Raw genomic sequence first — 21,740 nt, forward strand, 5'->3', positions numbered from 1 at the left:
CGCCGTTTGCAAACTCTGCCCCAGCCTCGTACGGACGACCAACTGTGGCAAATGGTTGACAGAGAATGGAGAACCATCCCTCAGGACACCATCCGCACTCTTATTGACTCTGTACCTCGACATGTTTCTGCGTGCATCGCCGCTCGCGGTGGTCCTACATCCTACTGAGTCGATGCCGTGCGCATTGTGTAACCTGCATATCGGTTTGAAATAAATATCAATTATTCGTCCGTGCCGTCTCTGTTTTTTCCCCAACTTTCATCCCTTTCGAACCACTCCTTCTTGGTGTTGCATTTGCTCTGTCAGTGTATATTAGTAAATACATAACCTATAATGTTGGCGTAAATAATGACGTGATTACAGAATAAACTTCTTCATATGGGGTTAAGATTCTGTAAAGTTACGAGGTAGACATACATGCTAAAATATGTGGTTTTGTGGGTGGGGGACGCATATGAAGAATACACCCACGTTATCCCCTGCCTGTCGTAAGAGGCGACTAAAAGGGGCCCAAGGGGCTCTCAACTTGGGAGCGTGGGTTGGCGACCACAGGGCCCTTAGCTGAGTCCCGACATTGCTTCCACTTACTTGTGCCAGGCTCCTCACTTTCATCTATCCTGTCCGACCTCCCTTGGTCAACTCTTGTATTTTTCTGACTTCGACGATATTAGAGCATTCAAGGCCTAGGGAGTCTTTCATTCTCACGCCCTCCGTGGCCCTTGCCTTTCTTCGTCTGTTACTTCATTTTTCAAAATGACGGATGCCTTCTTTTTTCTTCCTTTTTCTTCTGTCTACCCCCTATGGGTGGGGGATTCAGACGAAGAATACACCCACGGTATCCCCTGCCTATTGTGAGAGCGACTAAAAGGGGTGACTAAGGGATGCTTGTATTAGAACCATGAAACTGCTTTTGATTAGTACCATCACGCGGGGAACACCATGGGTTGCCTTTACTTGTGAGTAGTACCACTATATTCGATACACAATAGGTTTGTGATTATTAGCAGTAGAGAGTGGTTCACTGTGGGTTTCCAGTACCCGTGATTAGTATCGTTGTGAGAAATACCATGGGTCTGGGCATTGCCTGTGATTAGTAGCATTATATGAGCGACACTGTAGGTCTGCGTTGCCTGCGATTGGTATCCACTATGTGAGGAACACCACGGGAATACCGGCGCCCGTGATTAGTACACGTAGGTGCAGAGCACCATTGGTTTGTATTGCCTATGATTGGCGCTATTACGTGAGAAACACCATAGGTCTGCATTACCTGTACGACGTACAATACTTGTGAGTAGTAACATCAACACCGTGAGTCTACGCTACTTTTGATTAGTACCCCAACATGACAAGTACCATGGTTCTACTTTACTAGCGACAAGTACCATTATGAGGGACCATTGACCTGGATTTTGGACCCCTTTAGACAACAAGCATCCTCGATTCAGGATTGTGCTTTAGAAGTGGTCCATTGGTCAGTAATACTATTTTTATGATAGTTTTTGTGTCGAATCTACTGATTGTTTTAAATTCGTATCCATCCATTCATTCTTCATAACAATTGTTATTTTGGTCAGTGGATGATTTTAAACTTTTAATTTGTCATTTCATTTCGTACCATTAGGGGCCGATGACCTAGATGTTAGGCTCCTTTAAACAACAAGCATCATCATCATCATCATCTTTATGTGGTTTAGAAAAAATTTGTATGGTCTTCTATTGAAAATAATGTTCATTTGTTCTTACCTCTTTCTAGGCCATTATTTTTACCAGATCCTAGGGATGGCTCCTTGTATGTCCTTGGGGATTTGGACCAAGATGCTCTCAAAAAATTGCCTTTCACCATTCCGCAACTGGTTGCATCCAGCCCCTGCCGTAGCAGTGATGGAATTCTCTATACAGGTGACACTTTCCTCAAACTCACTAGCTTCTTGTTTTCTTTTGTTTTATAATTCTCATAATTACTTACTATTTCTGTCAGAAGGAATGACGTTTGTGTGTATTTGATCATGATTCACGATGTAAGTTAAGTATATCCAATAGAACTTCCGAATGGCTAAAGTGTTAGCTTATAAAACATGAACTTAATGTGCAAAAATTTAATTTGCACGATAGAATCCAACAGACTGCGCTGGGCTGGACATGTACTGAGGATGTAGGATAACAGAGCACCAGTAGATCTATACAAGTGATCTGTTAATTGGAAAAGACCTTCAGGAAGACCCGAAGCACCTGGAAGAAGGAGGTCAACAAGGTATGCCGGACCCTCCAAATTGATAACTGGGAAGAGTGGGCTCAAGATCGGAAAGGATGGAAGAGGATTGTGAGGTCCCTCAGAAGCCTACGGAGTGAGTGAGTGAGTGAGTGAGTGAGTGAGTGAGTAAAACAGCTTTTAGATTTCTTTTGGAATAGTAAAACAAAAAACACTTGGTTTAAAGAAATATAAGTGGATTTGGATGAATTGAAAATTACTACAGAGCAAATTGAAAATAGAGAAGAGAAGAAGATTCTAAACAACAAATATACAAAACTATCACTTAAAAAACATCAAAATGTAAGCAGCATGTTATAACAGCAGAAGAACGGGCTGCAAGATCGTCTAGAATGGAGAAGTTTTGGCAAAAGAAAAATTATCAGGTGTTAAAAAGTGAACTTGTTTTTTGATGTACTTCTTGAAGATTTTTTTGTAAAATAAGGTTGATTTTGGTGCTCCAATGTGGGCATAAACAGTGTAAATAAATAATGACATTCATACTATAGAATAATCTGGCATTGGTATTATCAGTCTTTAATGAAACTTGAAGGTTATGTTTCTTGAAAATATTAGCAACTTAAACAATTTTGTTACTGTTATATGTGAATGTAATGTACTTCTTTTTACTGTTGACCGGGCGAGTTGGCCGTGCGCGTAGAGGTGCGCGGCTGTGAACTTGCATCCAGGAGATAGTAGGTTCGAATCCCACTATCGGCAGCCCTGAAAATGGTTTTCCGTGGTTTCCCATTTTCACACCAGGCAAATGCTGGGGCTGTACCTTAATTAAGGCCACGGCCGCTTCCTTCCAATTCCTAGGTCTTTCCTATCCCATCGTCGCCATAAGACCTATCTGTGTCGGCGCGACGTAAAGCCCGTAGCAAAAAAAAAATTACTGTCGGCACTATCTTTCTTTAAGGTGGGGCAGGTTTATTTTTCACCTTGGTGATGATTTTGTTGATGTAGCTTTTGTTATACCCATTTTTTAGAGGTATTTCATAGTTGGTATTAATCTCTTTCTTATAATTATACTTGGAGAGCAGAATATTCAAGGCTGTATGTGTCAAACTGTAAAAGGAAGTTTTCTTATGATAATTTTTGTTAAAAGAGTCCTGTTTTATTACATTAATTGCCTGAGCGGGTTTTCTATACGTCATAGGTAAGACTGTTGTGATTCCTGGTGAATTTAAGGCCCGTATAATTCAAAGATATGTGATTTTCCAATTCTATTGTGAATTTAATGTATGGCTCTATAGAGTTGAGAAAATCTGAAAAAAACAAAAAAAAATTGTCTGGTTTTTGTTGAACAATGATTGGAAATATATTGCCCACAAATCTGTACCAGTGATAAATACCTTTGTATTTATTAACAATCTTGTTTTTTTCTAAGTAGTCTATATAAATATCCGCAAGGATACTCGATGCTGGTGAGCCCATAGGCAGTCCATTTTGTTGATATATGTGGTTATTGAAAAGGAAAAAAATATTTTCCAGGACAAAACTTAAGATTGTTACAAATTCTTCAATTTCCAAGGTACTAAGGGTACTAAATTTATTCAAGTTATCTTCAACTCGATCAGTGGTGTTTTTTATAGATATACTAGCTGATGTGGCCGTGCTTCTCTACGGAATGAGCAGGCCGCAGACAGCCGTGAACGCTCCTCTGCCAAATTCCGTTAAGTTTGCACACTGTTCATTCCAATTAGCGCCTCAGAGTAGGGATTGAACAGTTGAAATACTGTGATGAACCAGTGTGTTACGTACCAATAATATCAGAAAATTTATGAACTAGAGTAATATCATGCTAAAAAAAAAAATATATCTAGCTCCCCGCAACTTCCCACCAGTATTCAGGTAGGGACAATGTACATCGCAACAAACATTGACCAATGTAATGTTATTGTTGATCAATTTTATGACCTTTCAATATTGTAGGCCTTCACCTTTAGTTTCCTTCTGACTCTGTGATATTAGGGCATCCAATGTAAAGCTTCCTTCCTTCATGACTCGTTCTTGTCTTATTCTTCAAGTTATCGTTATTCTTTATGGGATCATTCCGTCACGATTTTTTCTTATTCTTATCATCATCTTCATAATTTTCCTTGTCGATATGGACCAATGATCACATGGTTTTATGCCTTAAGACAATCATGACAAAATTCGTTGTCAGCATTTTCTGATACTATTGGTACGTAACACTGATTCATTACAGTCTTTCAACTATTCAACACACTGCTTCATCACAGTATTTCAACTATTCAGTTCCTACTCTGAGGCACTGATTGGAATGAGTAGTGTGCAAACTTAACTGAGCATCAATTTTCCACATGATGTGTATTTCTTTTTTACTTCAGATAATTTTTCATCACTAAGAAAAGGTTCAAATATTCTCAATGTTTCGGGATTATCCCCAAAGTTAGCATGAATCCCACAATTGCTGGTAAAATCAAATCTGTTGTACAGCTTTCCAAACAAAACCCAGTCAGTCTGAAAGTCTTCAATTTCTTCACATTCCTGTCTCTCATCATGGAATTCATTACTCGATTCGGAAGAATAATTGTCACTTTTTGTCTTCACTTTCATCACATAGTAAGAGCATTCACTGAATATCGCTGCTAAAAATCTTTCTTTGTTTACACTCGGGGAATTAAGCGCAGACGCACATTGCATCGACAGCTGACCACATGGAAAACATGTGCATGGCCACGAAATACGATATTCTATGGAAATAAAATGTAGTACATTGTTATAAAATAAGGCCAAAAGATTTCAGAAGTATCTATAAACTTCTGACGCGTATAAGCGGTTGACACAATCTGTAATAAACGCAGGAACTTGTATGACGCTTATAAGCGGTTCACGCAACTTGCAAATAATTACTTTGGTGCTTATAAGTGGTTGATGCTGGGAAGGGGTTAACACAATTGAACAATAATTCCATGTTAGCAATGTTCGGCGTTGATATGGACTAAGCAACAAAAGTCTAAATACATGAATTCTGTTAACATAGTCAGTACGGTAAAACAGTATTAAGACATAAATGATCGTAAATTGTATTCTCTATAACCTTTCTTATGTAGTAGCTAGTTTTCAATAGGACCAGTGATATAGGTAATTAAAAATTAAATTTTAGGCTCCTTCCCCTAAACTACCATTTAATGCAAAATGTATTAAATTATTTATAGCCTAGACTGTAGAGCCTTATTCCCCGACATAACATACAGATTTTCATTAAATTCTGTTCACCCGTTTTCTCGTGCCTCGACGTTGAAATGGACTTAGCAACAAAAATCAAAATTAATGAATTTCTCAGTTATCATATTCGGTATGATAAAAATGTATAAGGCATAAATGATCGTAAATTTAATTCTATATAACTTTAGTTATGTAGTAATGTAGTTATGTAGTATTTATCGATAGGACCATAAATAACATAGATATTTGAGAATTAAATTTTAGGCCTTCCCCTAAAGTACCATTTCACTCAGTGTGGATAAAATTATGTATTGCCTAGATTGTGGTGTCTCATTACCCAATTTTGCATACCAATTTTCATTAAATTCTCTTCAGCCATTTTCTCGGGATGTCCGCACATAAATACATATAGACGGACTGAAATGACAGAAAATTAAAAAGTGCATTTCTTTGTTGCTGTGGACATGACCGATACAAAAATACCATTCTTTTCAAATTTCTGACCAATGTACAGACAAAACTCTTATTTTATATATATAGATTTGCATACATGCTTGTTATATCAAATGAGTGAATGATACAATTGAGTTTTAATTCCAATTCTAATTGTTTAGTGATATTCGGAGAAAGTCAATGTCTTATGATGAAATCATAAATTTTTATAATAAGTTCAGTTTATTGCCATCACCATGTACGCCAGTCTCACGCATTCCACTCCTCACTCCGTTTGTTTACATTCCCCCTCCCTCCCGCGCTCTCCTCTGCACAAGGACGAACATGTTACCAACTTAGTGTTAACTTAGCCAGTGTAAAGGCATGATATGACGTAAACATAGAGCTGTTGTGAGTTTTATGTCTCTTTTTCTATATTTTTGTGGATGTGGTTCTTCTTTTCCTAAACATTGCTTCCCTAGTTTTAATACTCATCTTGACAATATTTGCGACTTGAAAAATTTTGTTACTGTTATATGTGAATGTAAATATTTCTTTTTACTGTAAGCACTTTCTTTAAGGTGGTGGCAGGTTTATTTTTCACCTTGGTGATGATTTTTTAAACATAGATTTTGTTATAGCCCACTTAGTAATTTTTCGTTGTCCTTCTAGATTTCATATCACACAACATGACCGGACAGCAGTTGATTTCCACTCAGTAGTCTTCATGGTTTTGTTCCGTATTGAATTGTGATCACAATAATAATGATTAAATTAATGTTGTAATGCTCCACCCTTTTCAATACTGTAATATTCAATATCATTGAATTACATTACTAAACTAGGGACTGGCCATCTTCAGCCTTAATGTAATACACCTAATAACTAAACAAATGTATAAACACACAATTGACATAAAAACTAATGTACAAACACACAATTAACATTAAAATCTGGGATGAATTATGTGTAAAATCTGAAAAATAAATTAGGTTCTAAATTCTTAGCATCTGGAGTATGCTCATCATCCAGACTCTTTCCTGTATTAATATTCATAGAATTGTTAGTTCCATCACTGCTAATCATTACAATTTCAATTGCAAAATGGGAACTGGTAAATGTCTATAGTCAGATCATCAATCACCAAATCTACTTGAGTGGGTTTAGCAGTATGCAAGCCACGGGACACCATTGTAAATAACCACCATCTGACACAGAACTGCTAGATGGTGTTTCCACATCGACCAACATAAATAAAATGAAATGCTCCCATAGTGCTTGTTAAAATCATTCTAAAATGCTGTTGGATATTGTCAGGACGGTACATGAAGATATGGTTAAAACTGACACATTCTTAATTTGTGGCTGGTATAAATTCGCAATTCATTGCGGTGTCCATGAAGTTAACCTGAACAAATGATAGATAACATTAATGAATAGAAAGGGGGAGAGAGAGAGAGAGAGAGAGAGAGAGTGAGTGAGTGTTAGTCAAATGGCATAGGTTGGACTTACCTCTTGTTGCGGCATGGGGTGCATGGCGTATTGTTGTGTGCCTCACACTAACCGTTGTGAGTTTCAAAGGAAAATGAAGGGGTGGGGCAAAGAGAGAGAGGCGGATACTGAGGATACAGCATGACACATTACCATTCACCTAATTCCATTACACACAATTCACAATCAACCCTTTCAAGCACTGCAGATATGACAGGTCAGCATAAAAGAGAAAGCATGCTCCAAATAATAAATTACCCAAACTAGACTTTCATTGACTGAAGTACTACACACCCACAACCTTACCATTAGGGCACATAATGAACAATCCATATCCTCTTTAAAATTTTACTTTAAATTAATTACTATGTGCATTCTGAATTATCCAACATTTAAAAAACAAATAGGAGTAAAAATTTAGGGTGTTGCAAGGAAACTCAAACCAGGGAAAAATATTCATTTACCATGCCTTGTACTCATCACTGATAAAACTCACATTCAAACACACCAGTGCGATGACTCATACATCAAGCAGTTCTCGGAAAAGAAAAAGGGCAGAACATGACCTCGAGTACTCTTGAATCCATCACACGACTTTGAGACTCTTAGAACCAATACCGTATTCCAAGCAGAGGAATGGCCTCTGAGCACCTTAACTCCTAAGTCTCAGTACATATATATGCCTTCCCAACGCACTGAAGACAAACACGAATTACATCCATATTTACAATTATTTATAAACTAGCAAACGTACCCGTGCTTCGCTACGGTATTCTACATTGTATACGGATATCGACGTAAATACTGTGCGTGCAGTAAATTATATTGTTTTAAAATTGCATGTCTCTTAGCCTTATCCGAGAAATAGCATGGGGAGGTCCCCATACGTTGTTTCCAATGTAAAGTGAGGGTTGCGGAGTTGTGAAAATAATGGCAGGCTCACATGCCTACTGCCATTCACAATCGAGTTGGCAAGTTTACATTATAATTGCAGGCCCCATTGCCTACTGCGCAGTCACAATCGATTTGGGAAGTTTTAGTTACAATGGCAGACCCATTTCCTACTTTCAGACAGATTACAGTTGAGGAGTTTTTATTATAATAGCAGGCAACTTCCCTACCACCAGTCAAAATTGAGTTGTGCAGTTATCATTATAATGACAGGCCCTTTTTACTGCTGCCAGCCAGCTTACTGCCAGACACACAGAATTAGTGAGTTTCCATGAAAATAGCAGGCCACTATGCCTAATGCTAGTCAAATTTTAGACTGGAACATTTGTTTATAATGGCGGGCACTCTGGTCTAGAGCCAAACACAATAGGGTAGGGGACTTTTGAACAAAACTGCATGATCCCTTGCCTTCTGCAAGACAAATCGAGAAATGAATTATTCATTAAAATGGTAGGCCCTCCTTACTAATGCCAGTTACACAGGAGTTGGAGAAGGACCCCATTCCTACTGCCAGCAGTCAAAGTCGGTGTAGGGAGTACTGATTACAATACAAGACACACCCTTTCACGATCGCTGCAAATCGACATCAATGAATATATATAGATGGACATACGAAAGTATATGAATGTTTACAATATTGCAGACCTTCATTTACAGATTAACTGCTGCTAAACGGTACGTCATATTGACAAAGGATTGTACCGTAAGGCGCAGTATTTAGCGATCTAAATGGCTGGTCCTATGATATTTTCTCGCATCTCATCTATTCATGGGTCAGGTTGAGTCAGAAACGTTGAATATGTTGAAATTTGTATAAGATTATCTTACACTGCATTACTTTTCGGATAATTATGTGACATAGCATTTGGCTCACATATGGGTACTGGGTGGGCCAATGTTTGTGTAGAGTTTGATCATACTATCTTTCCTGTAAGTGATTGAAAGTATGAATTATATAGGTAAAGAGTCCAAATTTACTTGAAATCGAGAAATAGAGCCGAATCTAACATATAAGCGATACAGATACGACAAAAAGTCATAAGACCAAGGTTGAAGATCACTCCAAATTCAACGAAGATTGTGCCATCTGTTATCTGATAGGACTTCCCGTTTATCCCACGAAATACCTCGAAACGAAGGTCTGCACCATCATTAAAATTGCTTCCATATTTCGATATTCTTCGGGGATAAAAAATGAAAAAATTAAAGATCTGTGAAATTTTTTGTTCGTTACAGGCTGAAACGTATAATTTTGCCAAATTTTAATTTTCGTGCTTGTCTGGCAGATTATGCTGCAATCTGGATTTTGGGTGAGGGGGTAAAAATTATGACTTACAGGAAATTATACCAAAAATATGCAGACGATCATTATTACCCCTCAAACGGGTATCTGTACGAAAATTTCACCAAAATAGTCAATGTACAGGCACACACAGTCGTTACGATTTTATTTATATCGATAGATAAGGAATCTGCTCCACGTATGACACATTTTGGCTATGTCCGCTGGACTTAACCTGCAAAACCAACCGTTCATGATATCTCACTTATTAATCCTCCTGTCGAAAAATTCACATGAGAACAAAAGTTTTAGAAATGGGTTTCCATTAAGGATTGTAGATTTCGATTAATTTCGGATGTACATATTTTGAGGAAGTACAAAATCATAATTCCGGTTTCGGATAAACCCCCAGTAAATTTAGGTATTCAGAAATAATATTGGCCTTAAAACCTACACAAGGATAGGTGGATTCTAAATATCAAGTTTGGTAGAAATATATACAGTAGTTTTCAAGTTATAAAAACTCATGCAATCAAACCGACAAACAGACACCAAAGTTAAGAAATATGCAGATGGTCATTACAACAAACGGATAACTGTACGGACATTCCGCCAAAATAGCCAATGTATAGACAGACGGTCGTTGCGATTATATTTATATAGATGACAGATAAGCATGGGAATTATGATTGTTAGAACACTATATATACAAACCTCATTTATTCCAAATCAGTGTACATGTTGTACCGCACATAAACAACATCAATGTAATGTATTTTTAACTAGACATGTGTGGCATACATACCACTGTTTTTGACTATATGCCCATTTTAACAACATTTTAATGTCTACATTAGCAAATATTTTTATTCAAATTTTAACTTCATACTAAGTTTTAATCAGAAGTAATGGGCCTTACAAACTGAATTTAGCTTCTAGGATGTATGCAAGTAAGGTGTTGCATTGATACCTCAATCAGAAATGTTCAAGCCAGTGTTCTGTACTTTCATGTGACTAATCAATAGCCAATTGTGTACATAGTTGAACTTGCCACTGTTGAGTTACACAAACATATGTGTGTTCCATATTATATAACCTAAAAATTGGATGGTAGTAGCAGTAAGGTGATATGTGTCTTCATGAACGATGCACACTAGTCATGCATTAGACATACCAACATTAATGATCAGTCTAAATTAGTCTAAACTTTTACCACTATATGTGATGTTTTTATGAACAATACAATTTTTAATGCATGTCAACTGAGGATGACCCCCTAGGGGTCGAAACTAGTCTTGACTATTTGACTATATATTTACCTGCTTAATGTAAAATAAATTTGTATTGATAAGGTGGAGATTTGTATATATATTGTTTTTCTGTAAAGTAATATCCATCAATACGGAAATGAAACTTATAAATAACAGTAAAACGTATAAATTCGCTTAATTTCAATTTTTCAGCTCGTGTGGCAAATTGTGAGGCAATCTTGATTTTGGGCGAGCGGGGGGGGGGGGGGGGGGGGTAAAATTTAGGACTTCCAAGAAACTATAGCTAAAAAATATGCAGGTGGTCATTATTACCCCTTAAACGGAAAGCTGTACGAAAATTTCGCAAAAATAGTCAATGCACAGACACACGGTCGTTACGATATGATATATCTAGATAGATAAGGAATCTGCTCCACGTATAACACCTTTTGGGCTATGTCCGCTAGACTTAGCCTGAAAACCGAACTTTCATGTTATCTCCCTTATTAACCCTCCAGTTGAAAAATGCATATGAGAAAAAGAAATTAGAATTGGATTTACAAACAATTTAATCGATTTCCAGTCAGGTTGGTCTTGTAGTTTATATATTGTGGGAGAGCAAAAATCACCATTTCGGTCCCCTATAAAACCCCAGTCCATTCCAGGAATTTGAAATGGTATAAACCTTAAAACCTACCCTTGGAGTGGTGGATGCTAAATATAAAGTTTGGTGGAAATATATCCAGTAGTTTTCAAGTTATAGAAAGACAAACAGACCAACAGACAAACAAACAAAGAAACTAACTAACTAACTAACTAACTAACTAACTAACTGACACAAAGGAAACCTACCCTTGGGCAGATGGATACTATATATAAAAGTTTGGTTCAAATATCTTCAGTAGTTTTCAAGTTGTAAGAAATACGCTTTACACGCACCCGCTCTTGGGTTAAGTCCGCTGGGATTTGTACCGAAAAAAGGTCCGTTAATGATATCTCCCTTATTAAATCCTGTTATCGAAATGATGCACATAAAATAGTTTAGAAATTAATTGTCATTAAGGCAGGTAGATTTCCATTAAGTTCGGGTGTGTATACTTTGAGGGAGTGCAAAAGCACGGTTTCGGTTTCGTAAAAATCCCCACTCAGTTCAGGGATTTAGAAATGATATTTGCGCTAATACCTACCCAAGGACAGGTGGATTCTAAATATGAAGTTTGGTGGAAATATGTCCAGTAGTTTTCAAGTTATAGAAGGACAGACAGACAAACAGACAAACAAACAGACACCAAAGCTAAAAATGATGCAGATGGTCATTATTACACCTGAAACGGATAACTGTACGGAAATTTCACCAAAATAATCAATGTACAGACACTCGGTCGTTACGATTTTATTTATATAGATATGGATCGACAGATATGCGGCTCATTACAGAAATTTTGAAAATATTTCTCGGTAAAAGGCACGCAACCATAAATGAGCAAAAAATAAACCTGTACCAAATCGTAAAACCTGAAAAATTTGACTAAGTTAAAAATTTTATGACAAATTTAGAATAACTGAAACACAATGTTGACGACCTGCGAAGCAACAACAGATTGAACAGAAATTAATAACTCAGAATACTGATACCAAAACAAACATTTGAAGAAAATCTTCCTAGTAATAATTTACAATAACAGTGGACATTATTCTCCATCTAGTCACCTAATACTGGGCCAAAGATTACAGAAGAATCTCATATCACTTGCACATCAGATTTCAAAATGTGCAGGTCTGTAAACCGTCAAAATTTGCCCAAATGGCCTCAACCTAGGCTGGTCTATAAATATGGTGAGCACGTTTCACCCTATGAGACTATCCCAGTCCTCATAGAACTTCCCTAGCAAATATAGGAATACACGAATAAATAAATATACGTGACAAGAAAATAGAAAGCAGCACGATGGAAACGCTCAACAGAAGAACCAGGAACATTTTCAAATAGATTAAGAAATCCCATAACCTCTGATCTGATTGAAGAATTTAGTAACGGGCTGGGAACCGCCCCAAATAGTCGCATACCTACTTGGAAACGAACCCAGGTACAGTAGAAGACCAAACACAACACATGTCCAGAATTTTAGTTATACACTGAGCCAAAACACAGTGTGAAAGATAATTTTAAAAGATTAGACACGAAGAACGATACCATAGAAAACACAGCAGGCAACAAGATATAAATTTTGAAAATAATTAGCCGAAACACCAAATTTATTAAACGGAATAAACACTAAAAGATCGACAAAAATTATGAACATTAATCTCAAAATTTTGATGCCGAAAATTTGCAAAAACAGATGTTTCAGAAAAAATCTAATGTGACTCCATGCTAAAAATGAACCAGGACATGATGATAGGCACGACAATCAACACTACAATTTACAGTAACTGGTTGGTGAAACAGAAAATACTACATGAATGGTCATTAGGATAAGGTATAAATAACGAAACTGGGTGCCACCTGCAAACAATTTACAGGAATAATTGACTCAAAGAGCATGTCAGAACTCCCCCTCCCAAGGCGACGGTCATCAGGCTGACGATGCTCCAAACTTGCTATATAACCTTACCTGTTAACCCCTGAAATTAAATTTAGGTAACATGCCAGGTTTTCACTCCATGAGTAAAAGTTATCATACGTTTAACTATTAAATTTACTGAGAATGAAAGTTTATAAAAAGTTCTAACATTACTCACAATATCAAGGGTTATGAATTTCATGTTGTTGGTCCGTACTGAACTATTAGTACTGAATAGGTGGAAACCTTTACTGTGTTACTATTCATATATTACTCACAATATACAATTACATTTCCATCTTGCCCACTTCACAAACAACATACATGATTCTGTACCAATCAACTTTAAAATTTTCACTGTACATACATACCGCATGTGGTATCCCTTATAACAGATTCAAACACATATAATTTTTACTCAACATATTAATTAGTAAGGACAAGGTGCCCCAACTAGCATTATGATTTGAAACCAGTTATTTGCTAAGTGCATCCCTAACCTAACACAACGCTCACTTCTTAACCTTTCCAATTGTCACAACCATCTATAGGTTGGTTGGTTGGTTGCTCCAAAATATCACCACCCAGGAAACACTGCACCAATTCCCCTCATCTTTATCCAGATTGCAGACTGCTTAGCCTATTACTGACAGTTTAGAAGTAGGCTATGAGATCTTTGTCCCATTTTGATCTCGTATATACACTGAACAAGAAGCACCATCACCGTTTGAGAATACCAAGTAATGTCACTGTATTAGGTATTAACATACACATCAGCATGCTAGGTGATATCAGATAAAAGCTTAGCTATGTACAATGTCAAGTCAGGTGTTTGTGAAGAAAATATAAAATTAAGTGAAGCGAAGAAAACTGCAGCCAAACAAGTATGAATGAAAACTGTTCACACACTGAGTCCATACTGGTTACTGAATCTCAATGCACATCGGACAATGTAAAGGAATAATGACCCCAGTTCCATTCTCGCGTAAGTTTATAAAGGCTCTCTCCACGATAAATAGCAACAAGCATGTGGTATTCTTCCAAGAATATGCAGGTAATGAACAAGTGGACTATATTTCATCAAGTTGTAATTAGTTCTGTGAACCACATATTACCTACACACTGCACATTTAAAGGCTGCCCACAATGTGCATTTCCTCGGCGAGCGAAAATCCATAGTCTTATAAAACATCACCGTGTAGCATCTCCCACCAACCGTTCACTGGGAATGTCCATTAACAAGCAATACACTCTTGACTCCGTAGTTGTGCAGTACTAAAGCTCCCGTAAAATGCTCATGCAACACCCACTTCGCGGTATCAATTGTCGTCAACACTAACCTCAATAGCAATAATCAGCAACTGTAACAGTCATGCACAATAATATCCAATAATATCAATAAACTCATAGCACACACACATACAGAGACTCACTCCATGCAGCACAGCGCCTGCCAAAATCCACATGTTGCACTTTAAACCAACTTCAACTGTCTTTACCAATATAGTAGCTCTTTTCTGGTTGTATAAACTTTACTGCTATGCCATGTGTAGATTCATACACAAATTAAGGTTACACCAATATAAAGAAACATAGATACATAATTCCGTATTACAAATTCTTCTTATAATATAATGTTCTTACATCTCAATTCAGAACTCACAAGATATTTACTACTTTATTAAAAATTATTTTATGAAAATTTCCTAACCTAAAATTGCGAATCATACACTTGTACAGTTACATTACGTCATCTAGAAGAAGAGCAAACAGAATGCAACACGAGATAACTCTAGGATGTAAGGTGTGCACAACTCTGAGTGGGTCAAGCGCTCAGCTGTCTTCAACACAGATACTTCACTGTTCAGAAGATAAGGAAAGTCACACGAGGAGTACAGCACTTGGCTTGGCATACCGGTATTTCAAAACAACAGGCGATCACAGATGTTACGATCGGAACATGGACTGAAGAAACTAAGTTAATGAACACACATTGAAATTTATAACCAAAGACTTAAATCACAACACTCCATATGCAGCGTGATAATATAACTTTAAGGAAACACGTGATCAGCAGAAGGCTTACCACAAAAGAAAATTTAATGAAAATTGACAATGAAACAGAAAGATTTTGTTACAGATATTGACTTACCATTTCCTCCAACCGTTAATTACAGGATGAAACACAGCAACTCAGACAGCTCATCGTGGAACGAATAACACATTCGACTGCCTCATCCAGAAATAATAGGCAGCTCCTTCGTGATGTCTCGAACCCGAGCAATAGTCATGAAAAAGAAATAAACAGGAACTAAGAATGCAATGTAACAATTACAACCTATAAAAAAATGTCACAAATTACTTTACACTTCTCGTAATTACAGCAACATAACAAGCAGTATAAAATTTTGAAATTTAGCTAAGGATAATCGCTGCGAGTCTCGCTTTCTTCTACAACTCACGCTCTGCTATCAATGTAGCAGCAATTGGTGAACGTGTACACATAATAATAATAGCAATAAAATGAACTAAAAGGAAGGAAAATAATATTGGTATAAAAACAAATATTTAATGCCATGTTTGCATTGCGACAACTTTTAAACTTGCAGGTCTAATGGCGACAACTATGGAAGGATTGTGGAATGAGAAAGGAACCCTAATGAGGCCATGAGGTCGTATCCCGTTGTGGGGAAAGAGAAATGTGTGGCGATCACCCTTGAGTTCAAATATATTAAAATTAATAAAAGATACAAAATCAAATAAACTAAAACTAAAGACATAGCCAATGACAAACACATTTAAAATAAAGATATTTATATAAATTTATAAAACACAAACTTTAACATAAAATTTGATGCTGAATTACAGTAAGGCAAACTCAAAAAACAGTTAGATGTATGTTAGGTTACACAATTCAGAACAAGCAAAGAGAGTTGCTATGACTGTCTGTCGAAAGCACAGTCATTCAGAAAAGCAAAATTGGTGAATGTGGGAATCTAGAGGAAACTCCAACACGCCTAAATAAAATGATACATTACCACGGAAAGTTACGTTAAATGAGAAAAGGCCGAAACACAAGAATGAATTAAATTAATTAAAAGGCAATAACATAGCGCTTACCGTAAGAGGCAGGAGTCCCCAGAGGGGCACAGGCCCCGAGCGCGTGTGCTCTCTAGGTCGGTCAGATGGAAAAGACGTGGACAAAATACTTAGCTCTCACAAGGAGCTCGAAACAGGAAATCTTACGATAAGAGTGCAGTTTCGGAAATGAGATGACAGAGGAAACCAAAATTGGAAGGGGAGTAAGACAAGGCTGCTGTCTCTCCCCCATAATTTTTAACATGTATTTGAAAGAGATTATCCAGAAATGCATGAATGGAAAAAGAGGAGTGAAATTTGATGTTAGGAGAATAGAATGTATTTGATTTGCTGATGACATGGTACTACTGGCAGAGAATGAACAAGCTATGATTGTGATGCTAACAGACCTAAATGCTGTCTGTAAAGAATTTAGAATGAGAATTAACCTTTTAAGTGCTGAGTTACCAGTTGACTGTTTGATACCTCATTGCTGAGTTTTTTCATTCGTATGCAAAACAATTTGTAGAAGCCTCAGTTTTTAACTTATCAGTGAGGTGATTAGTTTAAAATGTTTATAAATGTTGGTTGTTTATAATTTTAAATGCAAATGGAAAATCCTACACTTATGTTGAATATTATTTTGCCCATGCATGCATTATATTTATACAAAGTAAAGAGCCCAAAATAATATTATTTCCCAAAATATGTAGGCAAATAAAACATGTAACTTCTTAGAAGTATATAAGTTGATATTTTAAAATACTTTCCAAACCTGGAATGTGGTGATAGTTAAATGTTTTCTACTGGTTATTTGTGATGCCGATTTGTTCAACTATCTGCACCAACTCCACTGGCACAAAAGTTTCTAAAAAATCAGTGATTTTTGGGTTGTCATCAAACACTACTTGACCTTCAGAGCCTGTCACAGTTACCTGAAACTCTGGTGAAGAAAAGCAATCCATCCGCCACGAAATTAGCGTTAGAATAGCTTTTGTACTCACCGTGTTTTTCTTCTTTTGTTTAGAAGAAGGCTCTGTTTCTCTCTCACATGCAATATTTTCGGCACTCTATCACTCTCACTTTCAAAATCGCTTAACAATTCCTTAAAATGATTATCTCCATCATCACTTTCCGCTGTGGTTAATAACTGAAAGATTCTGCGATCCGAAATAACATCACTGCAAGAGCAACTAAATTGTTGTTCCGCCATGTTTGTTTACATCACAGATGAACTCCACAGACGTCTACAAAAAGGTCTGTAAGTTACTTCCCAAAGCTATAATCTCTGATCAGTTAGTTCTACATAATGCCCAACAGATGGCAGAACATGTCAGAGATCAAATTCGCACTCAAAAGTGAACCGGTAAACTCAAAAAATTTAAAATTCTCGCGCACCGTCTATAGGCGGGCGTAGCACTGGTGGACCGACCGCGTCAGCCCGTTTATAGGCGGGCATAGCACTCATCGGGTTAATAAGAAAAAGACAAAATGTATGGTGATAAGCACAAGAAAACTGAAGACAACCATAAAGTTCGGGCAGGAAATAATAGAACAGGTGGATGCTTTCAAATACTTGGGAAGTGTAATAATAGAGGACATGAGATGCAGTCAAGAGGTGAAAATTGTATTGCGATTGCGAAAGAAGCATTTAATAAGAAGAGTAGACTTTTTTGCGGGGTCATGGATAGAGGCTTAAGGAAGCGATTCATGAAGTGCTTTGTATGGAGCATGGCACTGTATGGAGCTGAGTCATGGACTTTGAGAAAATAGGACGAAAGAAGACTGGAAGCATTTGAGATGTGAACTTGGAGGAGAATGGAAAGTATACAATGGATCGAAAGAGTAAAGAATGAAGAAGTTTTGAGAACAGTTAGGGAAGAGAGAAATATGTTAAAAGTAATCAAGAAGAAAAAGCACAATTGGATTGATCATTGGATGAGGAGAGATTGCTTGCTTGTAGATGCTATAGGAGGAATGGTAAATGGAAAAAGACAGAGGAGGACAGAGAAGATATCAGATGCTGATCAGTATCAGGATAGAATACAAGTATGAGGAAATAAAGAGGGTGGCAACAGACAAGATTGTGTGGAGAGCTGGCAGAACACTGATGATATGATATTCTGTTTATTAAACCTTCACAGTGTAAAATGGCTGCTGTGGAATTGATAAATAATGACAACCATGCCATATTAGTCACAGAATGACCAAAAAATAGAACACTTGGCCTACGGTTTTCATCTAGTCATAATCAGTTCTGTGCACACCACCACATTACCTCCAGATTACACATATAAACCACCTCACACACTGTGCATTATCTCGGAGAGGAATAAACCAGAGTATGACAGACAAATGAACACTATGTAGCGTCTTCCACAGAATGCACACTGGGAATGAACTTGCTATAACCTTGCAATACACTCGTAATAACTCCGTACTGTCTTTGTAGTGTGCTCCGTAAATGTACAGTAATGGCTTCACAATAAGGTTCTTCAACACTGCTAACCCCGTCATGGACAATGCAGTCACTGGGTACAGTAATGGCTCCGTAAATAATAGTTAACTCGTTGTTCGCGTGCACATGTATAAAAAGGCTTGCTTCACATGGCGTAACATCTGCCAAAAGTCTCCTGGTAGCAATGCTACAACTGAAACATCTTCAAGCGTCACTCAGTCAATGCAACCTCGTTCAAAACTGGAGCTTGCGGATTCTTTACTGAGCGGCTGGTAGCCAAATAAGCGAAAACTCATGTTCATCCACGTTGATGAATAACAATCTTCAGCATACACTTCCCCACTGTACCCCAGGTTTCCAAGCCACTTGTTGCAAGACTTTCAACTAACTTCAACCGTCTTTACCGATATAGTCATGGTTTTTCATGTTGCTCAATCTTCACTGCTAGGCCATGTGTACAAACTTATCCAAATTAAAAGTTATACAAATATAAGGATATACATGTTCAGTATTCCCTAAATACAAATTCTTCTTATAATACAATATTACGTATGTTCTTACATCTTAATTTAACAAATTTGCATGATTTTCACTACTTTATAATTAAAATTATTTACAAAAATTTCCTAACATAAAATAGGGGGATAGTGATTTACAAAAATTTTCTAACCAAAAATTGGTAGATCGTAATCTAAACATTCCCTGACCTAAAGTTGGGTATCGTACTTTTGTATGGTTACGATGTAAAATAACACCTGCACGTTATAGAGACCTCCTTGTGCAATGGGATTCCAGCTTTGCAGAAACATAAATGTGACCACACCATTATTTACATAATATTAGAATCATTCCGTATTGACGGTTTTCACTTTACAAAGGAAAAAATTAAATGTATCCTAATTCAATACATACAGATTTCATAGAAGATGGAGCAACACCACATGTCACTAGCCAAGTGAAAGATTTGTTGCGAGAAACCTTCAGTAACGACTGCATCATCTCTAGGCATTTTCCAGATGTGTGGCCTACAAGATCCTCTGACCTAAATCCATGGACTTGTGGTTGTGGGGATATATGAAGGATCATGTCCATCAGGGCCGTTATTCTTGGCTTTTTAGACCAGAGTGTTTGTAACCATAAATCTAAATAAATGTTCCAGAACCACTGTTATCATGTGTTTGATCTTCCCTGCCTTTTTTCTGCGACCCTACCACTGACTACAGCATCATATTTTCATCTGGTGGTACAGTTGGAACTAATTATTTTTGTGGCATAATTCATGAGTGCATTGCTTAGTTAACATATCTACGAAATTTCGGACTCCTATGATTAGAGGCACCTGTTTTTTGCAAAGCGCGAAGTCGCAAAATTTTTGCGAAATGTTACCAATTAGGCTCAACACGAAACTATTTACATTTAAGCAAACTTGCAAAATAACTAACAAAATTATTTGGAATTGCATCATTTGAAGTTTACGACAGAGATTCAAGGCGAGTTGTGGCAATAAAATCCGATAATCAAGGCCACAATCGACTTTGTGCCATTTCGATATATATCGAAAGCTAAGGTATAGTATATCGATTATCGCTAAATTATCTCCCTGTGAAGCGAGAAATTTATTGTATTCATCGATCCTTGGTATTCAATTACGTGTAATCACGTCACTGTGTGTTTCCTCTTGCCTGTTGAAAATCGCTGCTGATCGGAACTTTTAATTTTCTATTTCGTGCTCAGTTTATAAAAATGGGTGTGACAGCCTTTGATCGAGATAAAGAATTTGCATCGGAAGGATTTTACGTGTTTGGCAAAACTAGAAAGATACTTATGTGCAAATACTGCAATGTGCGAATTGAGTGGCAGAGAAAGGACACATGCCTGAAACATATTAATAACAGAGTTTCACATAAGAAGAACAAGGAAAAGGCGCTAACGACAACAGGCATCAGAAGACAAGCTAGTCTCACAGACACTAGTTCAGCGGCAAAACGAGCGAAATACGATAAAGACGCATTCATTTTATCTACAACTCGAGCTTTTATGGAGGCAAATATTCCACTGGGAAAAGTTGATCATCCGAAGCTGGGAGAGTGGATGGAGAAATTTTTACCAGGTTTGTGCAATACTATACATTTTTTCTGAGGAAGAGATGTGAAGTTATGTTCTTCTGATAACTTTGTATGGTTATTATAGTTTTCTTGTTTAATGATACTCAGGCCTAGATAATGCATGCTAGATCCCTTATACAATTATAAATCATTTAATTAATTCAAATGATGTCAAATAGCTGTCTAATATTAGGCCTATTGATTTTTTTTTTTAAGGTGCTGGAGACTTGCCTATAGCTGGAAGATTGAGGGAAGGTTCTGTACCTCGAAACTTCAAAGAGGAGGAGGAAAGATTAAAATTAGCTGTGAAAGATGAGAGAGTTTCAATTCTTTGTGATGAAACTACTGGATAAAAAAGGACAATGTGTATTTATAGTTCTGATAAAAGTGCTTACTGTCGGATTTTTTATTATGGACACTCGAGTTTAGGCTTTAATTACAAACGAATCAACAGGCCTATGGAAATTTGAGTTATACCAATATTTCCCTTATTTAATTTTACATTAGCGTATATAAGACGCATTGTTTTCGACGTTCATTAAATATTTTTTATTTGTGGTTGTAATAAATATTGCCCGGGTTTTTGGCTTCTTCTCTACGAAGCGCTCACTTAGGAATATGTACAAGGCAAACGACTTGTCTGATTCTAATGAAATTTTTATATGTTATAACCACGTGTATTT

The 21,740-nt window shown here is 37.0% G+C and overlaps 1 protein-coding gene across 1 annotated transcript in view; it reads left to right on the plus strand.

Annotated features, from left to right (window-relative positions):
* LOC136886360 (serine/threonine-protein kinase/endoribonuclease IRE1) overlaps positions 1–21,740 on the plus strand; it is a 387,729-nt gene that overhangs the window by 108,469 nt on the left and 257,520 nt on the right. Inside the window, exon 4 of the mRNA XM_068231041.1 lies at positions 1,757–1,902. Within this exon, the coding sequence (XP_068087142.1) occupies positions 1,757–1,902 (146 nt within the window). The remainder of the gene's footprint in view (positions 1–1,756; positions 1,903–21,740) is intronic.

The sequence above is a fragment of the Anabrus simplex genome, chromosome 1 (assembly GCF_040414725.1).
Source record: "Anabrus simplex isolate iqAnaSimp1 chromosome 1, ASM4041472v1, whole genome shotgun sequence".
NCBI lineage: Eukaryota > Metazoa > Arthropoda > Insecta > Orthoptera > Tettigoniidae > Anabrus > Anabrus simplex.